The 17,836-nt window shown below is 39.1% G+C and overlaps 1 protein-coding gene across 1 annotated transcript in view; it reads right to left on the reverse strand.

The window, feature by feature from the left end:
* LOC307019588 (E3 ubiquitin-protein ligase rnf213-alpha-like) overlaps window positions 1-17,836 on the reverse strand; it is a 48,422-nt gene that overhangs the window by 17,199 nt on the left and 13,387 nt on the right. The window contains exons 19-38 of the mRNA XM_079650595.1: window positions 17,043-17,195; window positions 14,822-15,441; window positions 14,481-14,640; window positions 14,184-14,401; window positions 12,230-12,367; window positions 11,889-12,044; window positions 10,473-11,748; window positions 8,675-8,859; window positions 8,398-8,553; window positions 4,456-8,034; window positions 4,042-4,172; window positions 3,788-3,883; window positions 3,559-3,680; window positions 3,220-3,333; window positions 3,088-3,137; window positions 2,765-2,915; window positions 2,540-2,675; window positions 2,154-2,339; window positions 1,720-1,844; window positions 1,330-1,609 (exon numbers count right to left, since the gene is read on the reverse strand). Coding sequence (XP_079506721.1) covers window positions 1,330-1,609; window positions 1,720-1,844; window positions 2,154-2,339; window positions 2,540-2,675; window positions 2,765-2,915; window positions 3,088-3,137; window positions 3,220-3,333; window positions 3,559-3,680; window positions 3,788-3,883; window positions 4,042-4,172; window positions 4,456-8,034; window positions 8,398-8,553; window positions 8,675-8,859; window positions 10,473-11,748; window positions 11,889-12,044; window positions 12,230-12,367; window positions 14,184-14,401; window positions 14,481-14,640; window positions 14,822-15,441; window positions 17,043-17,195 — 8,032 coding nt within the window. The remainder of the gene's footprint in view (window positions 1-1,329; window positions 1,610-1,719; window positions 1,845-2,153; window positions 2,340-2,539; window positions 2,676-2,764; window positions 2,916-3,087; window positions 3,138-3,219; window positions 3,334-3,558; window positions 3,681-3,787; window positions 3,884-4,041; window positions 4,173-4,455; window positions 8,035-8,397; window positions 8,554-8,674; window positions 8,860-10,472; window positions 11,749-11,888; window positions 12,045-12,229; window positions 12,368-14,183; window positions 14,402-14,480; window positions 14,641-14,821; window positions 15,442-17,042; window positions 17,196-17,836) is intronic.

A 17,836-nucleotide genomic window follows, 5' to 3' on the forward strand; every position in this document is an offset into this window, starting at 1 on the left:
GTACACACATTTACCATCAACTAGTTGTTAATTAACATGCATATATTAGCAGTATATTGGCTCTTTATTAGTCATTATAAAACACTTATTAAAGCCTTATTCTACATGAGTGGTCCCCAAAGTGGGGGGTGCGCCCCCCCTGGGTGGCACAGAGGCATGAAAGGGGGGGCGCGAGAGACCAGGAGGAAAAATGGTTATAAAAAAAAGATTAAAGAAAAAAAAAAAAAGATCATTTGAAAAATTATTGATTCGAAAATAATATGATACAGTACTATTACGCCTGGATCTCTGTGTTTCATTAAAGCTTGGCTCTGTGTGTGTGTGAAACGAGCCATTTTGTGTGCCTGGATCTCCGTGCGGTACCGGAGATCGTTGTTGGTAGCTTCTGGTGCTAGCGAGCTACGCTAACGGATATAAGGAGTTTTTTCAACAACAAAGTGGAGGAGAGTCCTCTCCTGTCAGACTGAGAGACTCAGTGAACTAAAGGACTCTCTCAGTTTTATCTCAGTGGGTCTCAAACGTTTTGGTCACCATTAATGTAAACAATTATTTCCGAGGCACACGTTTATGATCATTATAGTTATAAAAAAATAAGAGAATAAATGAAAAACAGGTATGAAATACTATATGACAGTAAACAAAGAATAAAGTTTAAAAGGGTGATTTGTAAAATATCCATAAAGAAAAAGTAAATCTGTTTACAGTTCTGTTTCAAATGGCTGTTGAGTGATGTATCCATAGATCTCTTCATGTTGCTCTCAAAGTGCACCAGATTGATGCTTTTAACTTCAATATTTAAAAATAAATCTTCCTGGAGGAGCGTGCCCCCGGACCCCCCTATGTAAGGTCCACACACCACCTATAAAAATAGCACTTTACCCCTGCTTACACCTATATGCCGTAAGCTGATTATCGAACAGTCGCGGGTACACTGTGTATATGCGTGGGGAGTATTGCAGTAGAAAATTCCACTGTAGCGACCGGTACATTAATGGGAAACCCTAAATGTTTGAGCACCCTCTATGAAACGTCAAGCTACCCCACAGCACCCCCAAAATAAATCTCTGGCCCGTATTTTGGCCCGTAAAAGTTTGGGAACCACTGTTCCACATGACCATATTCTACAAGTAATAGGCCATTAGTTGAGTTTTCCTCAATAACCCTCTAATTAGTGGTTATTTATTGCAAGTAAGGAAGTTGTTGTACATGAGTTTTGGTCTTAATAGCGCTGCTCAATATGGGCCTAAATAGATTAAAGAAATAAAATAAAATGTAATGCAATATTGAAGAACTCTTAAAAATTCCAAAAACCTTTGTATTGCAGATTACATTGTTGAAATACTACAAAATACAAATATAAAATATGCAGTTAAATGTTTTGACAACATTTGAATTATGGTATTGCAGCAAATGGCTACTGTCATCATGACCACTTTATTCACCCTCACCTGCAATTCTTCATCTGATGCCACTTTCATGGTCATGGAAACAAAATCCTGCAGGTACCTTTCGAAAAATTCTTTCTTCATTTTTTCTTCCACACTTTTGGATATATAATTGCCAAGTGGAGTGTTCAAGAAAAACTCCTGGAAATGACCCGGTGAATGAGCTGCAAAGAACATTTGAAAATGGCATTAATAAGTTAGGGATACATTTTTCTAGCTATTACTTTAAATGAAGAACATAACAAGGATTTAGCATCAAGATGTGTGACTTTACTTTCATGTCTGTATGTTTGGATCATGAGCCCATCCAGGAAGTCTTTAATCCACCAGCTGAAAGGCATGCGGCAGTGCATGGTGTTGCCACCTGTGCTATGGCTTTGTACCATTAAGACACTGGAGCTGTTGAAGAGACATAATATGAATGTGGTTTTGTTAGACAGGAATCACATTTTCTATGTTCTATCCAGAACGCTGTAGCTTCTAAATGGTGCTGCAATTCACTTGATTTACTTGTATTCTTTCTTGAGTCATAAAACAAAAATATTCAAATAAGACAGGCAAAAACATGTTTGTTCCAACGCTGTTTTAAAACTAATCTATTGTAAATGGAAAAAAAGAGAAAAAAAGACCAAAATAACATCAGTGTTGGGTTGTCAAGATTATCTTGAGTGCATAGATGCCATTAATAAACAACCACAAGATACTCACTTGCTTTCCACCCTCTTAAAAGGTACATGAAGCATCTGTTCGCTCCCAAATATCTCAAGCCATAGATTCCTGATGTCATCGCACTCATTCAGCAAAAGCTCCAAATTGCAATCTCGGTCAATGACTGAGACCAACGTAGCCAGGAGTGGAGTCACAACTGCTTGGATTTTCCTCCACAGTGTGTGTCTGTAAGAAGGATTTAAATGTATTTCTTAAAATCTACCGGAAACGTGTGTTTATAAAAAATGATAGGAAATTATAAACTAGCATAAACAGCTGTATGGCTTGCAGTATTGCATTTTACAGAGAAAGATAGTATGCAAATATAGCAAAGTTAAAAAGCTCACATAGACTGCCAACGCTCAGGGTCTAAAGAAAAAACTTACAGGAACGTCCCCCCTTCTTGAAGAGAATTGACATTAGATGCCTCCGTTAGAACCCAGCTTTTTGGATAGGGGATGTTGGCCTCATAGTCTTCTAACAGCATGTGAAGACGCTTCCTCACAATGTTTGCAAACACACCTTTAAGAAAACATTTGACAGTAAATTGCATTTTAGCTAGGTCTAGGTCCGGTCATATATCAAAGATAAAAAAAAACTTATTTTCTTACGTTGAGTTTGAGTTTCATCCAGAAGTGTCAGCAAGTTCTCAATTCTTTTTGTGCTGAGTTCTCCACTCTCTGTTGCATCTCTAAGCATGTTCACTGCACTCTGAACACAACTTCTTGTCAGCTCTGTTATATCATACACATCTCCCAAGACCTGTAACAATGATACGTAAATAAATAACAGTAGCAGTGCAGCATCTGAACAAGGAAACAAGTCCTAAAGGATATTCTCCTTCAGTTTCTGACTTAAGTCAAGTTACCATGTCTGATTATAAGGATTGTATTTTTCTTCCAGGTATGAATTTTAAGTGGTAAATTACACTTACAGTTGAGTCATTATTTTGTGCCACACCATTGTAGTCTTCTGTCTTCATGGCTTGAACAAAAAAACAATATATGGGTATAATTTATATTTACCTAAAATGTACAGCATAATTTAGAAATAAATGATGAATTACCCTCGGGTAGTTCTTTGAAAAGTTCACTTATGCGTAGATTTTTTAAGGAATGAACATCAGACGCAAACTCTCTTGATCTTCTGAGATCATCAATGTGAACAGACCTCCAAGGACCTGAAAAAAAATATGTCTTTAGAGTCGGGGTAATAAAGACAAAATATGCAGGATTTCATATTTCAGCTTTTGTTTTGTCTGTCTTTTGCTGATGCTTTTAATGTGTTAAACTGAACTGCTTTTATCTGTATGAAAGGTGCGTAATAAACGTATCATCAATACTAAGTTGTAGCACACTGAGCTAAATCTTCTACTGCCGTGTTTATGTGTAACAGCAGGACTGACCGCCTTGAAACCCAACATACGAGGTCCCACCCTCGATTCGAGGAAGTTTGGTGACAAAGTACACAAACGTCTTTGTGTTTGCGTTTAAGGCCCACTTGCTTATTTCGTTGGTGCACGAATACCTAAAAAATCCAAACATTAGGAATAAGTCAATAACATACAATTTAACCAACTTGCAATAATGTAAGAGAAAGACATAAAAGAAAGTAATGTCATGAGCTAGACTCACTTGGCTGAGGAAAGAATATTTCTCCGATGGGACTCTTCATCATAGTCTGTTTGGATAATGAGCACTTTGTCTGCAAGTGTTGAGCCAAGAAATTCCCTAATACAAGGACATAGGTATGCTTTACATTTGAATCAACAGTGATCACTTGAAAGTTGTATGCAGGCCTCTAATATCTACTTATATTAAGCACAACGTTATTAGTTTTAAGATCAAATCGAACAGTGTGGGAAAAGGCTATTGCTTAGTTTACACACCTGATTTTCTTGAGGAAAGAGTACTCTGTGTCAAACTGTTGCAGTGATAGCAGCTTAATATTATTGAGCTTTGTCACATTCTGCAGTTGTTGAGTGTCTGCTGCAGTCAATAGCCTGGAAAATGTTGTGACCTTAATAACAAAAAAGAACTCTGAATTACTAAAATGTCCCGCAATGTTTTTCTCACGTGTTACTGCTGACAGAAACAGAAGTATTTGCATATAAAAAACAGGAACAACACTGTACTGCAAAACCGGAAACAATTTTAACCTGCTGCTTCTACTTCACATAAGGATATTTCAAGGTCTCAAGTTAACTTAAACTTAAAGCGAGAGTGAACAAAATGAAAATCGACCCTTCAAATTAGCAAAAGCTGTTACAAGTGCTTCAATGTTTGATAGAATTGTGTTTTACCTCAGTGAAGAATTGGGACTGTTCCAACTGCTGTGTGTGATACACAATGTAGTCTCCCAATGAGCTGTGCATCTCTTCTTTAACATATTCTTTCATTATATGTTCTCTTTCCTCATCAGGTATTTTGGATTTGTCCAAACGGACAACAGAGTCTGGAGTGGCGCAGTTGAGCAGAATGTCTTTGGCTTTATCCAGAATGGTCTGGGCATCTGTCTCAACACCTTGATTCTCCGTTATTTGCAGGACCACAGAGGAACATGTGTCTGAGTGATAGCCAATGAAGACATCACATGGAGCGTATTGCTTTTTCATAGGTTGTTGACCACTTGAGTTGACAAAATCATCAACCCATTTCTGTAGATGTCTGGCAATTTCCTTCTGCTCATTTCTGAGAACAGTGTTGATGTCAACATAGTGTTTTTCCAACCTGTTAATCAGTGGGATCGGGAACTGTTCGTAGACCACCTCTTTCTCTTCAATGACAATGAGCCTGAAGTTTTTGTGAACTCTGCATTTTACACGATGTGTTCCTAATCCAAGATCAACATACTTTTGACCCCCTAAGGTCACGTAGTATTGGTTGAGAGCATCATACAGACTTTCGTAGAGATTCTGAAGGTTAAGAAGCACAACTGTCTGTCCAGTCTCCATGCAAACCTTGACACGATTGATGTTTCTACAAATCTGCGTGTACTCTTGATCCTTTGGGAAACTAGACCCAAAGATGATTTCTGGATGGATTTGTTGATGGAAGAATATCTGTTGGAGAATCTGAAGAGCTGCATAGTTTTTTGTGAGGATTAAAAGGTATCGACTTTCATCCACTTTGAAAGCTGGAGATATGCTTTTCTGGAACAAATCCAAGGTGGTGATGCTGGCATTGGCAAAGTCATCTCCGAGTTCTTCGTGGAATATGCGCATCACATCCACATCATCTTTTCCGCTAAAGTTTCTCAGGACTGCTTCAGTTATTTGATCTGCTGTAGGACTCTTGTTACTGATTTTGGTCATTGAAAATATCATCTTAATCAGACTGTAGAAATCCCGCAGACCAAAAAAACCCTTGCCCTCTTCGCATACTGTCATATATGCTTTTGCAAAAGACTCAAAGAGGTGTTTTATCTTTTTCAGAACATTTTCTTCAGACGAGCATATCCCTTTAGCACTTTTGATGAGCTCTTCCTGGTTTGGATCTCCACGGGACACAAATATTCCACGATTCATCTTAGCAGGGTCAAGTGCCCAATTTGAAATTCCAATGAACCCAACTCTTTTATGAGGTTGTGGCTCATCATCCACGCAGCCTTCTTCGAGTAATGGATGCAGTGTTTTCAGTGGCATTTTAGGGGAATCTTCAGCCAATCCAATCTCATCAAGAACAACTACTGAGCTGTATTCATCCAAGTTTTTGCTTTCCTGAAAGCGAGCACACTGTTTGAATGTGTTGATGATTCCTTCAGGAGTTGAATGAGGGCTGCACTGGAAAGAGACAAGATGTATTTGCTTTAGCCTCTTGTAGAGTTCAGAATGTGAGGCAGGGCCCTGCATTGCATCAGCAACTAGGGTTTTGGACAGGGATTTGGAGCTCCCCGGTTTCCCAACAATAAACAAGGGAATTCTTAGCTCAACGCAGATCACCATCATGAAGAAGTTCTCTTTCAAAGCCTCATTCCTGGCTATAGTTTTACCCATGGGTACACCGTTGAGTAGGAGGTCCTGCATGAGTTGGATTTCCTCCAGTACTCTCTTTGTGCTGTATCCAGGAAGCAAATGGTTGATCATTTCCTGATATGGCCTTTTATCTTCCAAGGAAGACTGATAGCACACTCCAGTGGCCATCAAGAGTGACCAGATTACTCTGTCACTATCTTGTAATAATGACAACATCTTTGTGTTTTTTTCCCTCTGACTTAGCTCTTGAAGGTATACTCTCTTTCTCTCATCAAACATTGGGTGATTTTTGTGGAACCATACAAACACGTGCATGCAGCGTTCAACATCCCTCAAACTGACAAAACTGCATTCATCTTTTCTCTCCCTCATGAACTTTTGGGATAACGCCAATACCTGAGTTATAGTTGGAACATGATGCCTCTCTATCAAGTTGGTCTCTACCTGTCTTTTCACTATATGTTCCGTGTACATTTGCTCCGTTGAGTCATTGAGCTGCCCAAAATCCCAAACAAGAGGAATCATGCTGGGGGGTAACACATGAACACGATACACAAGCTGACGAAGAGGAATGGAGCCAAGTCTGTCTTCTGTCTCCTCAGCCCTGACCCGATAGCCCAATCCAGATGCCTCTAACCTTTCGATCATCTTGTCTGTGTGCTTCCTGTAGGGGTTGCATGCAGCAATAATCTGTAGTCCTGTTTGAGAGCCAAGTGGTTGTCCCTGCACAGAGTTATCACAAACAATCTCCTTGATGCTGTTGATGGCCTCTGTGGTGTTTGCTTCATCAAAGAAAAGAACTGAGTCAAATGCATGAGCCTCTTTATTGGTCCTTGCAAGAGTTTCTGCTTCCTTCACTTTTTCATATATCATTTCTGATGTAGTTCCTCCATGAACCTTGACCAGTTTCAGGTTCTCTGCCGGTGCTCCACACCTTCTCAATTCACACATGAACTTTATGAGCCTTGTCTTTCCGCATCCTGTTTCACCCATTATGACAACTGGGATTCCACATCTAAATCTCATATGGATCGCCATCATTTTGAGAATGTTATCTGTGGTCAGTTCATACGTTTCATCAGGATCTGTTGGCCACTTGATGCCAAGCACACTGCACAGGTGCTCGATCTTGTCAGCTCGCGGAAGCTGATCAAAGTCCCTATTAAAAGGGACTCTCTGATGTTTTAAGCCAGTGTACAACTCTTGAGTCATAATGTTTTTTTTTATCACTTTGCCTGTTAAGGGATTTATGGCATCAACCCCTTTCTGGTCATTGAGCACTAGGTGAAACCCAATGAATGTCATGGACTCATGGTCGTCATTAAAAAAGATGTATGGGTGTGGCTCAGATTCCCACCTTTTTCTGATGAGGAATGGAGCTAAATCTCTTTCATTGAGCCCACTCATGTCAATTTGTTGCCTCCCTGGGCTCTGGTCAGTGATGCATAGTGATGGTGTTGCAAAGTCTTTAGACATCAAGATCATGAACTCGACCACAAAGTTTTTGAACCCAAGAAGAGTGTCTCCAACAAACTCAGGTTTGCAGAATACTGAATTCTCACTGTCTTGCAACTGAAGATTAAGGAACCAGACGAAGTTACGTAGCTCTGCCCATGATGGATCTAATATGCCACAGTAGAATAACAGTATCTGAAGAAACTGTGCATGAGTCCCTTCAATGCCGAGGTAAGTGAAGTTGTCCAGATTGCTGTTGTTGTAAAAACGTGAGAGATACTGGTATGGTCTTTGATAAGCTTCACTCTTGAAACATTTATCATCCATGAGGGGGTCTCCACTCTCCATGTCAGTGTTTTCATCTCTCCTCATTTCCAAAGCCATTACTTCTTTTGGTGGACGACAAAATACCTTCGGGAAAACGTCTGTGAATGCAAAGTTTTCCTTTCGTTCCTAAACAATATGAAAAATAAATATTATTTAGGTTTATAATCAATCAATTAATCAATCAATCAATCAAGCCTATCCTCTATTTCATTAAATTGTTTCACCTCACTCTTCTACTAGCTTCTTATCGGGGATACTGAAATGACCTCTAAACTATATTCAATTCAAGTCTATAATTGTGACAGGATAAAGTTTTATGTTTCAACATTGCTTTGCAGAGAGGTCAAATTAAGTTATTCAAGACTTATTTTTATGATAATGAAAACTACAAGAATAAAAACGAATATACATTTAAAAAATAAAACCAATACAAAAATTTGATATCATTTCATAAAATGACAAATGGACAAACAGTATATATCAACGTACAGTTCCCAGGTCATATCCGGGCTGATGATTTGGGGATTCCAGCAACTCGATGATGTACAAGTGTCTGTGAGTACAGCGCCACATCAGTCCATCTGAGTCCATCAGGTACCCCAGAAAGAACATTTTGAATAGGAATTCATTCAAGCCTTTTTGGACCTGGATATTATAATTTGGATTAATAGAACATGTTAATGTGATTGGATAAAGCAAGTTTTGATTTAGGATTTTCTGAGAACAACATTGCTTTCACTATTATGATAATAAAAACATTGCTTACCGAGGATGTGACATCGAAGTGAAACAGCTTGAGATCTTTTTGTTTTGGTGTGTCATACATAGACTGGAGAACCTTGTGGTCATCAACTTCATGTTCAGTTAGTCGGATGCACTTTTTGAATGCAGTTCCTTTTTCAGCACATTCCTCCAACTTTTCATACAATCTTTCGACATACAATGACTTGCCTAAGAAATGGTGGAATAACCAAAAATCGTTAGAATGACTGAAATGATTGCATTAATAATGATTGAGTGAACATTTGCTACCTTTGTATTAATAGGAAGCAAGAATGTTATTTACACAAAACAGAACAAGAGTGTTTTTTTATTTTATAGAATAAATACTGTATAGCTGATTAAAGACACCTATCCTACAGACTAAAAGTTATTTTCAAAATAAAGGTGCTTAGCTCCTTTTGAATTCACACAAATGTTACTGGAATGCCGCATATAAATCTCATATGGATTGCTAGAATTGTAATATTGTTATCCATGGTGAGGTCTTATGTTTCATCAGGATCTGTTGGCCACTACCAGATATACTGCACAGATGCTCAACCTTGACAGCAGTATTCTCTGCTAAGTAATATTGTTGAAATTATTAAACACTCAAACTGCAATTTAACAAATTGACCTGCATGTCTCAATGATACTGCAAACAAATTCATAATTAAAAACCGGAAATTCTGGTACTTAAATAAAGGCAATCATTATTTAATATAAGAATTGTTTAACAATTAACAATAAAGCGGATGTGGCTCAGGATGTACAGCGGGTATTCAGCATTTCAAAGTGTGGCTTGAATGAGCATTAGATTAGTCAGTTTGGCACCTTTTATGACAGACCTGCCATCAGTGTATAATTAGTTTAATATTGGCATTTAGTGAAAAAGCTTTGGAATGGTAAGTAAAGATTGCTCGGATGAAAATAATATCCCCTATCAATCACCTAACCAAACATGTGGAAGAAGAACTGCAATTTCCCATGATATCCAGCGGACAACTCTACCAAATGTATAAATTAAGGTGTGCGGAATTATAGGCAGCACTGTATTATAGGCAATAATACCTGCAATTATAGGCAGGGATAGCATATCCATACAGCTCATGGATGTAAAAATGGGATGCTACTTAACATTATTTGATGATTTTAATGTTACATTCAGTTAAATAAGCAGATATTCTCTTTCAGATCAAATCTAAATCCAAATATTCACAGTATTGTTTGTTGACAATCTAACTTAAAGGTGACCTATCATGCAAAATGCACTTTTGTACATCTTTTAAACATGAATATGTGTTCCCGGTGTTCCAGGGAACTCACCAAGTGTCAGAAAACACAACCCTCTCTATTTTCCTCCATACCCAAATCTCTTAAAAAGGGGCTGCAACGGATCTGATACAGACTGATCCAGATTTGAACACTTCTATGACGTCACAGAAGTGGCGCTACGGCTATTGGGCCAACTACACCAATCAGGAGGAGACAGCCACGGACATTGCCGTTCGAAAGTGCTGGAGACGCTGTAGTACATATGCCAGGCCTGTAGATGGTGCCGTTCCCACAGAATCAGCCCATGAAAAGACAGTGTTAAATTGAGCGAAATGAAGAATGGCTAAAATGCATGATCTGTTTGGTATTTTGAAAAATAAAAAGTATAAATATGCCTTATATAGGTATGGTCCTACACTATATTATTCAAATATAGCATGATAGGTCCACTTTAAATATTCCCTAACATACCATTGGTTCAGAAAGTAAATTACTGAAATAACAGGAAGTAATGCTCCACTACTCACCTACTCCAGCACGTTGGGAAGCAACAATGCCGACAGAATGGTCACCTTTGAAGAAAACGTTCTTGTGATCGGAGTGGGCAGTGAAATGCATGGACAAGTAGTTCTGGATCCTTTCCAATGACTCTTGTGGGACAAAGTCTCTTTTGAACTGACTGAATGCAGTAGGGATGTAAGTGTGCTCTCTGTCAGAGCTGCAAAATATCACTAGCCTGTAATTATGTTTAAACAGGGAACGCAGTTTCTGAAAACAGTTCTCCATTGCGCAGCTAATGTCATAGGTTAGCTGATCTGCCCAAAGCATTGTGTAAATCTTCTGACCAATGTCACCTGGTGTGAGACATCTCCTTAGGAAAAGCTCTACTTGCTCATAAGATGTTTTAGGGGTACACAGGAGAACCTCATCATAACTAGGCAGTGGGTTATATTCACTGTTCATGTACACACAGATGCTTGAAGTCAGGACCTCATTTTGTGGACAGATTATGAGATTCGGTTGGTTTATTGAGAGGCTTTTTGGGAGAATTCTTCGGACTGACTTGTCTTTCACCTCTGAAAGCACTGGTTCAGCCCATGCATTTTCACTTTGGTCTTCTGTGGCAGCCATTGTTTCCAACAGTACCCCTAAACTCCTTATGTCCAAAAGGTCATGGAAAAATATCTCCTCGTTCTTCATGTAGGCATTCCATAACCCTTCCAGTTCTTTTAAATCAACAGTCTGATAAGCCTTTTCTTCTTGATCATTGGCTTCAAAATGATCAGTTGAAGACATGTCGCTGTTTTCCTGATGAAGAAAGCGACTTTGGAAGTGAGCACCTTCATTAATCCTCTTGCCTGGCTCAAATTGGTTTTGAAACCTTCTCCATGTGCTCCAGACATCTGATGTTGTGCAGTTTGGTTGAATGAAAGAGAGCATCATCAAAGCTTTGTCCTCCATTTCCTTATTTACATTTGATGGAGTTACAACACTACAAAGGTAGAACATTTGTTCTGCTGTAAAGTAGTTTAAGTAGTAGTGATCAGATCTCTGTTTGTCCATGAAGTTTCGCCAGTCTTCAAGAAACAACTCCATCATATTGGAAAGTGTTATAAGTTGTTCAACTAGACTTCCGCGTACATGAATGCAATGCAGGGTCTTGCAAAAGTTAATTTCCATAATGATACATGGGTCGTTCTGAGTTTTGCAAGAGATCTTGGCTTCCCAACACCTGAAGAGTGGGTTGCCTGCAGCATAAAGCTCTACAAATGCTTTGGCAAGTCTTTGGACATTGTCAAACACCTGAAAATGAAAAAGATAAAAAAATAAGTGATTAAAGTCCAAGTAAAAAACCAAAGCATGAATTATTTTATTTGTACTTTCTATTAATTTATATTATTTATACACTCTTCATAACAAAATCACAAATATATATTCCACACCTCAGCAAAGTGTTCAACTTCAGTCAGATTTTGTTCCCCTCTTCCAGACATGAGCATAAGCTTATTTTGCAACTCTTTCAGGTCGTCATAGCTGCATGCTATGCTTTTCTCATGTCCGTCCTGAATTTGCAGCATCAGGGAAGTCTCTAAAGAAAGCTTTAAAAAGAACATCAATATGATACATTACTGTTAAGTGTTCTTAAGTAAAAAGAGCAGTTTTTACAGTTGTAAAAGTCTACTCGAAACGTTTTTATCTGAGCTGTATGTGACTATATCACAAATGTTGTCATTATTATCTTTCAAATTAAAGCATACATTATATCTTGTCAATTTTAATGTACCTTTTTCTGATTTTGGGCCTTAATGGTGTATATCCCTCTCTCATTGATGGATGTAGCCAGGGACAGAGATGACAATTCAACAGATCCATGGCTTTCCTTTACAGTCTTTAGCCATTCCAGATGGCGTGCTGTATCCCGCTGAAAACAGATATCAAACAAAAAAGTCGTACTTAAGTTATGATCAAATTCTTTACCACAGGGATCTGTTTTAGGACCATTGTTATTTATTATTTACATTAACAGTCTTAATAACAATGTTTTGAATGCAAATTTGCATTTTTATGCTGATGATACAGTTATTTATTGTTCTGCGTCCACCCCGAAGCAGGCTCTTTGTCAGCTCCAGAATGCTTTTAACATTGTACAATCCAACATGTGTGATTTGAAACTTGTTTTAAATGCGGCCAAGACAAACCTAATGATGTTCTCGAAAGCAAAAGCCAAGGTCTTGAACCTTCCTCCTATCACCACCTTGCAGGGGACGGAGGTTGAATCTGTGTTGCAGTATAAGTATCTTGGAATTATAATTGACAATTCGCTCTCTTTTAAACCACACATTGTGGAACTCTTGAAAAAATTAAGAATAAAATTAGGTTTTTTCTTTAGAAACAAGTCTTGTTTTTCCTATGAGGCCAAAAAGAGACTAGTGTCTGCAACCTTTCTGTCTGTGCTGGATTATGGAGATGTGGTTTATATGAATGCATCTTCTCAGTGCCTTGACTCGCTGGACACCGTCTACCACGGTGCACTGAGATTCATCACAAACCTCAGATCCTTGACGCACCACTGCAATCTATACACTCGTGTTGGATGGTCTTCCCTGACCACGCGTAGACTGAAACATTGGCACATCCTTATATATAAGGCTATTCTTGGTGCTCTTCCCCCTTATCTAAGTATGTACATAAATAAAAAATGCACTGGATCCTATCGGCTTCGCTCAGATAACTTTTTCCTTTTAACTGTACCAAAGGTCCGTACTGAACTTGGGAAAAGGGCGTTCAGTTACACTGCCCCTCAAGCTTGGAACCTGCTTCAAACTGAGCTGAAACTCAGAGAGCTGGTCTCATTAGAATCACTCAAAGCAACTTTAACTGACCTCGAAGCAGGCCGCTGTGTCTGTAAATGCTTTGGCTAAACTTGGTGTATGACTGTGTTGTGATTGTGTGTTTTTTTTTAATTGTTTGTAACTGTAAAACTGTCTGAAACTGTGCTGTTACGGTTCTTGGGCCAGGACTCTCTTGAAAAATAGATTTTTAATCTCAATGAGACCTATCCTGGTTAAATAAAGGTTAAATAAAAAATAAAAAAAATTATATTTTTTCTTTAAAAGTTCTTTAAAGTATAACAATTTATCTATTTTATTTTATTGGATAAAATACAACTTCTCCAAAAACATTTAATAATAATAATATTGGGAAGGATGAAACCCTCTTTAATGGTCACACATGCAGAGCACACAGCACACACAGTGACATTTGTTCTCTGCTTTTAACCCATCCTAGTACCAGGAATCTAGTACTAGGAACATTCGTTTAAAAGGTTGCATTTTATACATTTTTGCACAATTGTGTTATTTAATCTTTAATAAGGCCTTGATTCTTGAATAATTACTATTCCTTTAGACAACATTTAATTTGCAAACTGTATTGCTGAAACTTGTAAAACAGGACACACTGCTTGAAACCACTTAACAATGGAGTCCACTAAAGCAAGCCCTACACTGATCCTAGTGGCCCCAAGCGTAACCATATCATTTATTTAATTATTTCTTATTAAGATTTTGGAGAGCTACTCCATGTTTCCACATCGACCTACCAAGATTTTTGTAGTTGTGTGTACTGCATCATATAATCATTACGTTTAGACATTATGATGAATTGTTGTTCAATTTTAATTTTTGAAGTTCAAATTTAGTTAGACTACTGTGGCACCACAAAGGATGGAATCTCACCAGTTTCGTTGGTATATTTCTGTCATTTTCAAGTGCCTTCCACAATTTTGGCAATGACTCTTTGAAAGCCACAAAATCAGAGTCCTTCTTCAGTCCATATAATAGCGAAGAGTAACCGAGAACAGCATCATGAAAACAGGCCACTCGATCCACATCCAGATCATTTTCTCCAGCAGAGATAGATGCCAGGTCAACAAACACTTTCAGCTCATTGATATCTGCAATAAATGAAAAAACCGTAAGCAGATACAAATCGTTGTGTTTATCAACAAAAAAAACAAAAAAATGGTGTCGTACCTTCAAGCGCTTTTTTAACCCATAGGACAAACTTGAGGCTCAGACTGAGATTCTGAAGACATTCCTTACGATCCTTTGTAATGTCCATCAGAACAGTTTTGACTCTCATGAAGGACTGATCTATGACATTTAGGCTGTTTTTCTTGAAGTCAGCTTGATTCTGAAAAAAAGATGATTTAGAGTATGAAACCATTGATTTTATGATTCTAGTTTGGATAGCTCTGTAAAAGTCTGTAGGACATAAAGATTATGACTGCAAAAAGTTACATTTTTAAAAAAAAATCTCTATTATCTAAGTAAACTATTTCAATTTCCTGACTTTAAATTGTTATTTATCATACCATTTGCAGCAATTTCTCGAGTACTTTGAAGTCTCCTTCTGGACATATTGTGTTCCTGATATCCATGATGATTATGGCAGATTCCATTGCAAGACCAAGATCATGGTACTGTTGGATTTGCTGAATCCTTCCCCTGACCCAACTTCTGTTATCAGATGGATTTATTCTGCACATCATATCAAAATCCTTCTGCAACTCTTCATACTTTCCTCTGTAGTCCTCAAAGATGCAGTCTATTTCCTCCAGAAACAGATCGCCACTCTTCAGACCATCATAAAGCCCTCTGTACTTGCTGTAGCAGCTCTGGAATATTTTACTGTAGATCAGGTCAAAAGTGTAGAGTTCCTCATTTACATGGAATTGTTCAGTGTCATCTGTATTTGATCGGTCTCTTGACAACTCTTCCACTTGATTCGTCCAGCACATCTTGAAGATTGCACTGTCTTTAATGGCATGAAGTTCTAACGCCATTTGACGGGTAGCATCGCATAGGTTGAAAAAAGTGACCTTCCCAATTGAAGCTGAGGTCTGTCCATCAAGAATGTCAGGTTTCATAAATTCATTCAGATTCATCATCTCAATGTTCTGATGATTTTTTTTGTCCAACCCATTGTAGTCAACTGTTGATTGAAAATATGCTTTATTATATGGAATGTAAGTTTATTAACAGGTTCCCTCAATCTTAAATCTACTATATCATTTATAGTTATCCAAGCTATACAAAGAACTAAACAGGTCACTTTCAATATAAAAGGGCCGCTTTCACGCCAAGCGCCGCTTTCACACAAAGTACTTTGCCGTACTTTGTTCCCAGCACTTAGTTCCCAGCTCTTAGTACCCCCATGGAAGTAAGAGCCGATAGCGTTCACACCGGAATAAGTTCCCTGAGGGAAGATTACGCAAATGAAACCACTGGGTCACTTCTTCTTCTGCTTTTTGTTTACTGGCAGGCCGCAAACAACTTCACGGCGTATACTGCCACCCGAAGTCCCCGGCCGGAAGTTCAGAGTACAGTATACAGAATACCGTACAGAGTAAATCGCCAGAACGCCGACACCTCCTCATCACTCCACCGCTCCCATGTTTTTTTTTGTGTTGCCATAAGTTATTCTCTCTCCGTTGTTGCGCGGGGCTAATGCTAATGCTAATAATGCTAATGCCAGCAATTACAATGGCGGCTTCAAAAAACTTTTCAGAGTTTTACGGAGCGTGGTTTGCAATTCGCCCAGCCAATCAGAAATTGGTACTTTTTTCTCCCCAGGATAGTCTCACCTCTCTAAAAGGCTCTAAAAATGTGGGTAAAAGTTCCCTGAACTAAGTTCTCTTTTTGGTGTGAATGCAAAATTCCGGGCACTAACGGAACTAAACGGAAAAAGTACCGGTAAAAGTACTCCAGTGTGAAAGCGCCTAAGTACTTTGCCGTACTTTGCCGTACTTAGTTCCCAGTACTTAGTCCCCCCGAACTCTTTAGTCCCGGAACTGTCCTAGTAGATCGCGTTCACACCGGAATAAGTTCCTCAGAGAGGCTTACGCGAATGAAGCTGCTGACGTCACTTCTTCTTCTTCTGCTTTGGGTTTACTGGCAGGCCGCAAACAACTTTGCGGCGTATTCTGCCACCCGAAGTCCCGGAGTCCACCGGAGGGACTGGGTTCAGTAGAAGCAGCTGGGAGTCTTCCCAGCAGGTTCTACTGAAGCCTTCAGAGTCAATCACTTTTCTGAGTTTTACGGGGCGTGGTTTGCAATTCGCCCAGCCAATCAGAAATTGGAACATTTTTCTCCACAGGAAAGTCCCTGCTCTCTAGCAGAGACTATCTGGGGGTGAAAAGGTTCGCAAAAACTAGGTTCTAGTTCCAGATCTTTTTGGTGTGAACGCAAAATCCCATTAACTATCGGAACTATTCCTGGGAAAAGTACTCCGGTGTGAAAGAGCCTATTGTGTAGCAACTTGATACTAAAGCCATGTCAGATCAACTGGGCTTATCACCTTTTTATACAGAATAGGTGCTAGCAGCCACTGCAGAGGAACCACAGAGCTAAAATAAAGCACCTGTAGTTTTCCCATGTGGTTAAAACAACCCCCAAGCAAGGCAAGTTTATTAGAAGCTTTTCTATGCTAACCATAAACCAATGACCAAACTGACTGAACACCATCATCGTAAGATTGACAAGCAAATTAAAAAAAAGATTCCCACTTTGAAATTACACACAAATGTTACCTACTTTTGACATGTTGTGGAAGCTCCTGGCAGATTTGAAGAAGACTCTTGACAAGATCCTTCTCGTTGTGGACAGCATCTGCTTCCTCTTTTCTTATTTTCAGTAATCTTCTCATGTGGCTGCCATCTTTACAACGACCATCATCACAGAGCGCATCTAGAGTAACATAGTTATATGAACAAAAGCATAAGAATAAACTGAGGGCAGATGTCGTGGTGGAGTTTTAAGAATCTGAATAAGTGAGAGTAAACATTCTAAAATTCGGAGAGCAGAGCAAGACAAAGTAGAAAAATGTGGTCGTTTATACATTAGCCGCTTTCACACCAAGTACTTTGCGGTACTTGGCACCCCCCCGGCACTTAGTACCCCGGGCACTAAGTACCAATCACGTTCACACCGGAGTACTTTTCCCTGGGGGAAGATTACGCAAATGAGCCGCTGACGTCACTTCGTCTTCTTCTGCTTTGGGTTTACTGGCAGGCCGCAAACAACTTCACGGCGTATACTGCCACCTGAAGTCCCCGGCCGGAAGTCCCCGGAGTTGGGGACTGGCTTCAGTAGAAGCTGCAGGGACTCCCAGCAGCTTTTACTGAAGCCTTCCGAGTAAATCGCCAGAACGCTGACACCTCCTCATCACTCCACTGCTCCCATGTTTTTTTTTGTGTTGCCATAAGTTATTCTCTCGCCGTTGGTGCACGTGGCTAATGCTAATGCTAATGCCAGCAAATACCATGGTGGCTTCAAAAAACTGGTTTGCAATTCGCCCAGCCAATAGAAATAGGTACTTTTTTGGTACC

Source organism: Notothenia rossii (genome assembly GCF_949606895.1).
Source record: "Notothenia rossii genome assembly, chromosome: 1".
NCBI lineage: Eukaryota > Metazoa > Chordata > Actinopteri > Perciformes > Nototheniidae > Notothenia > Notothenia rossii.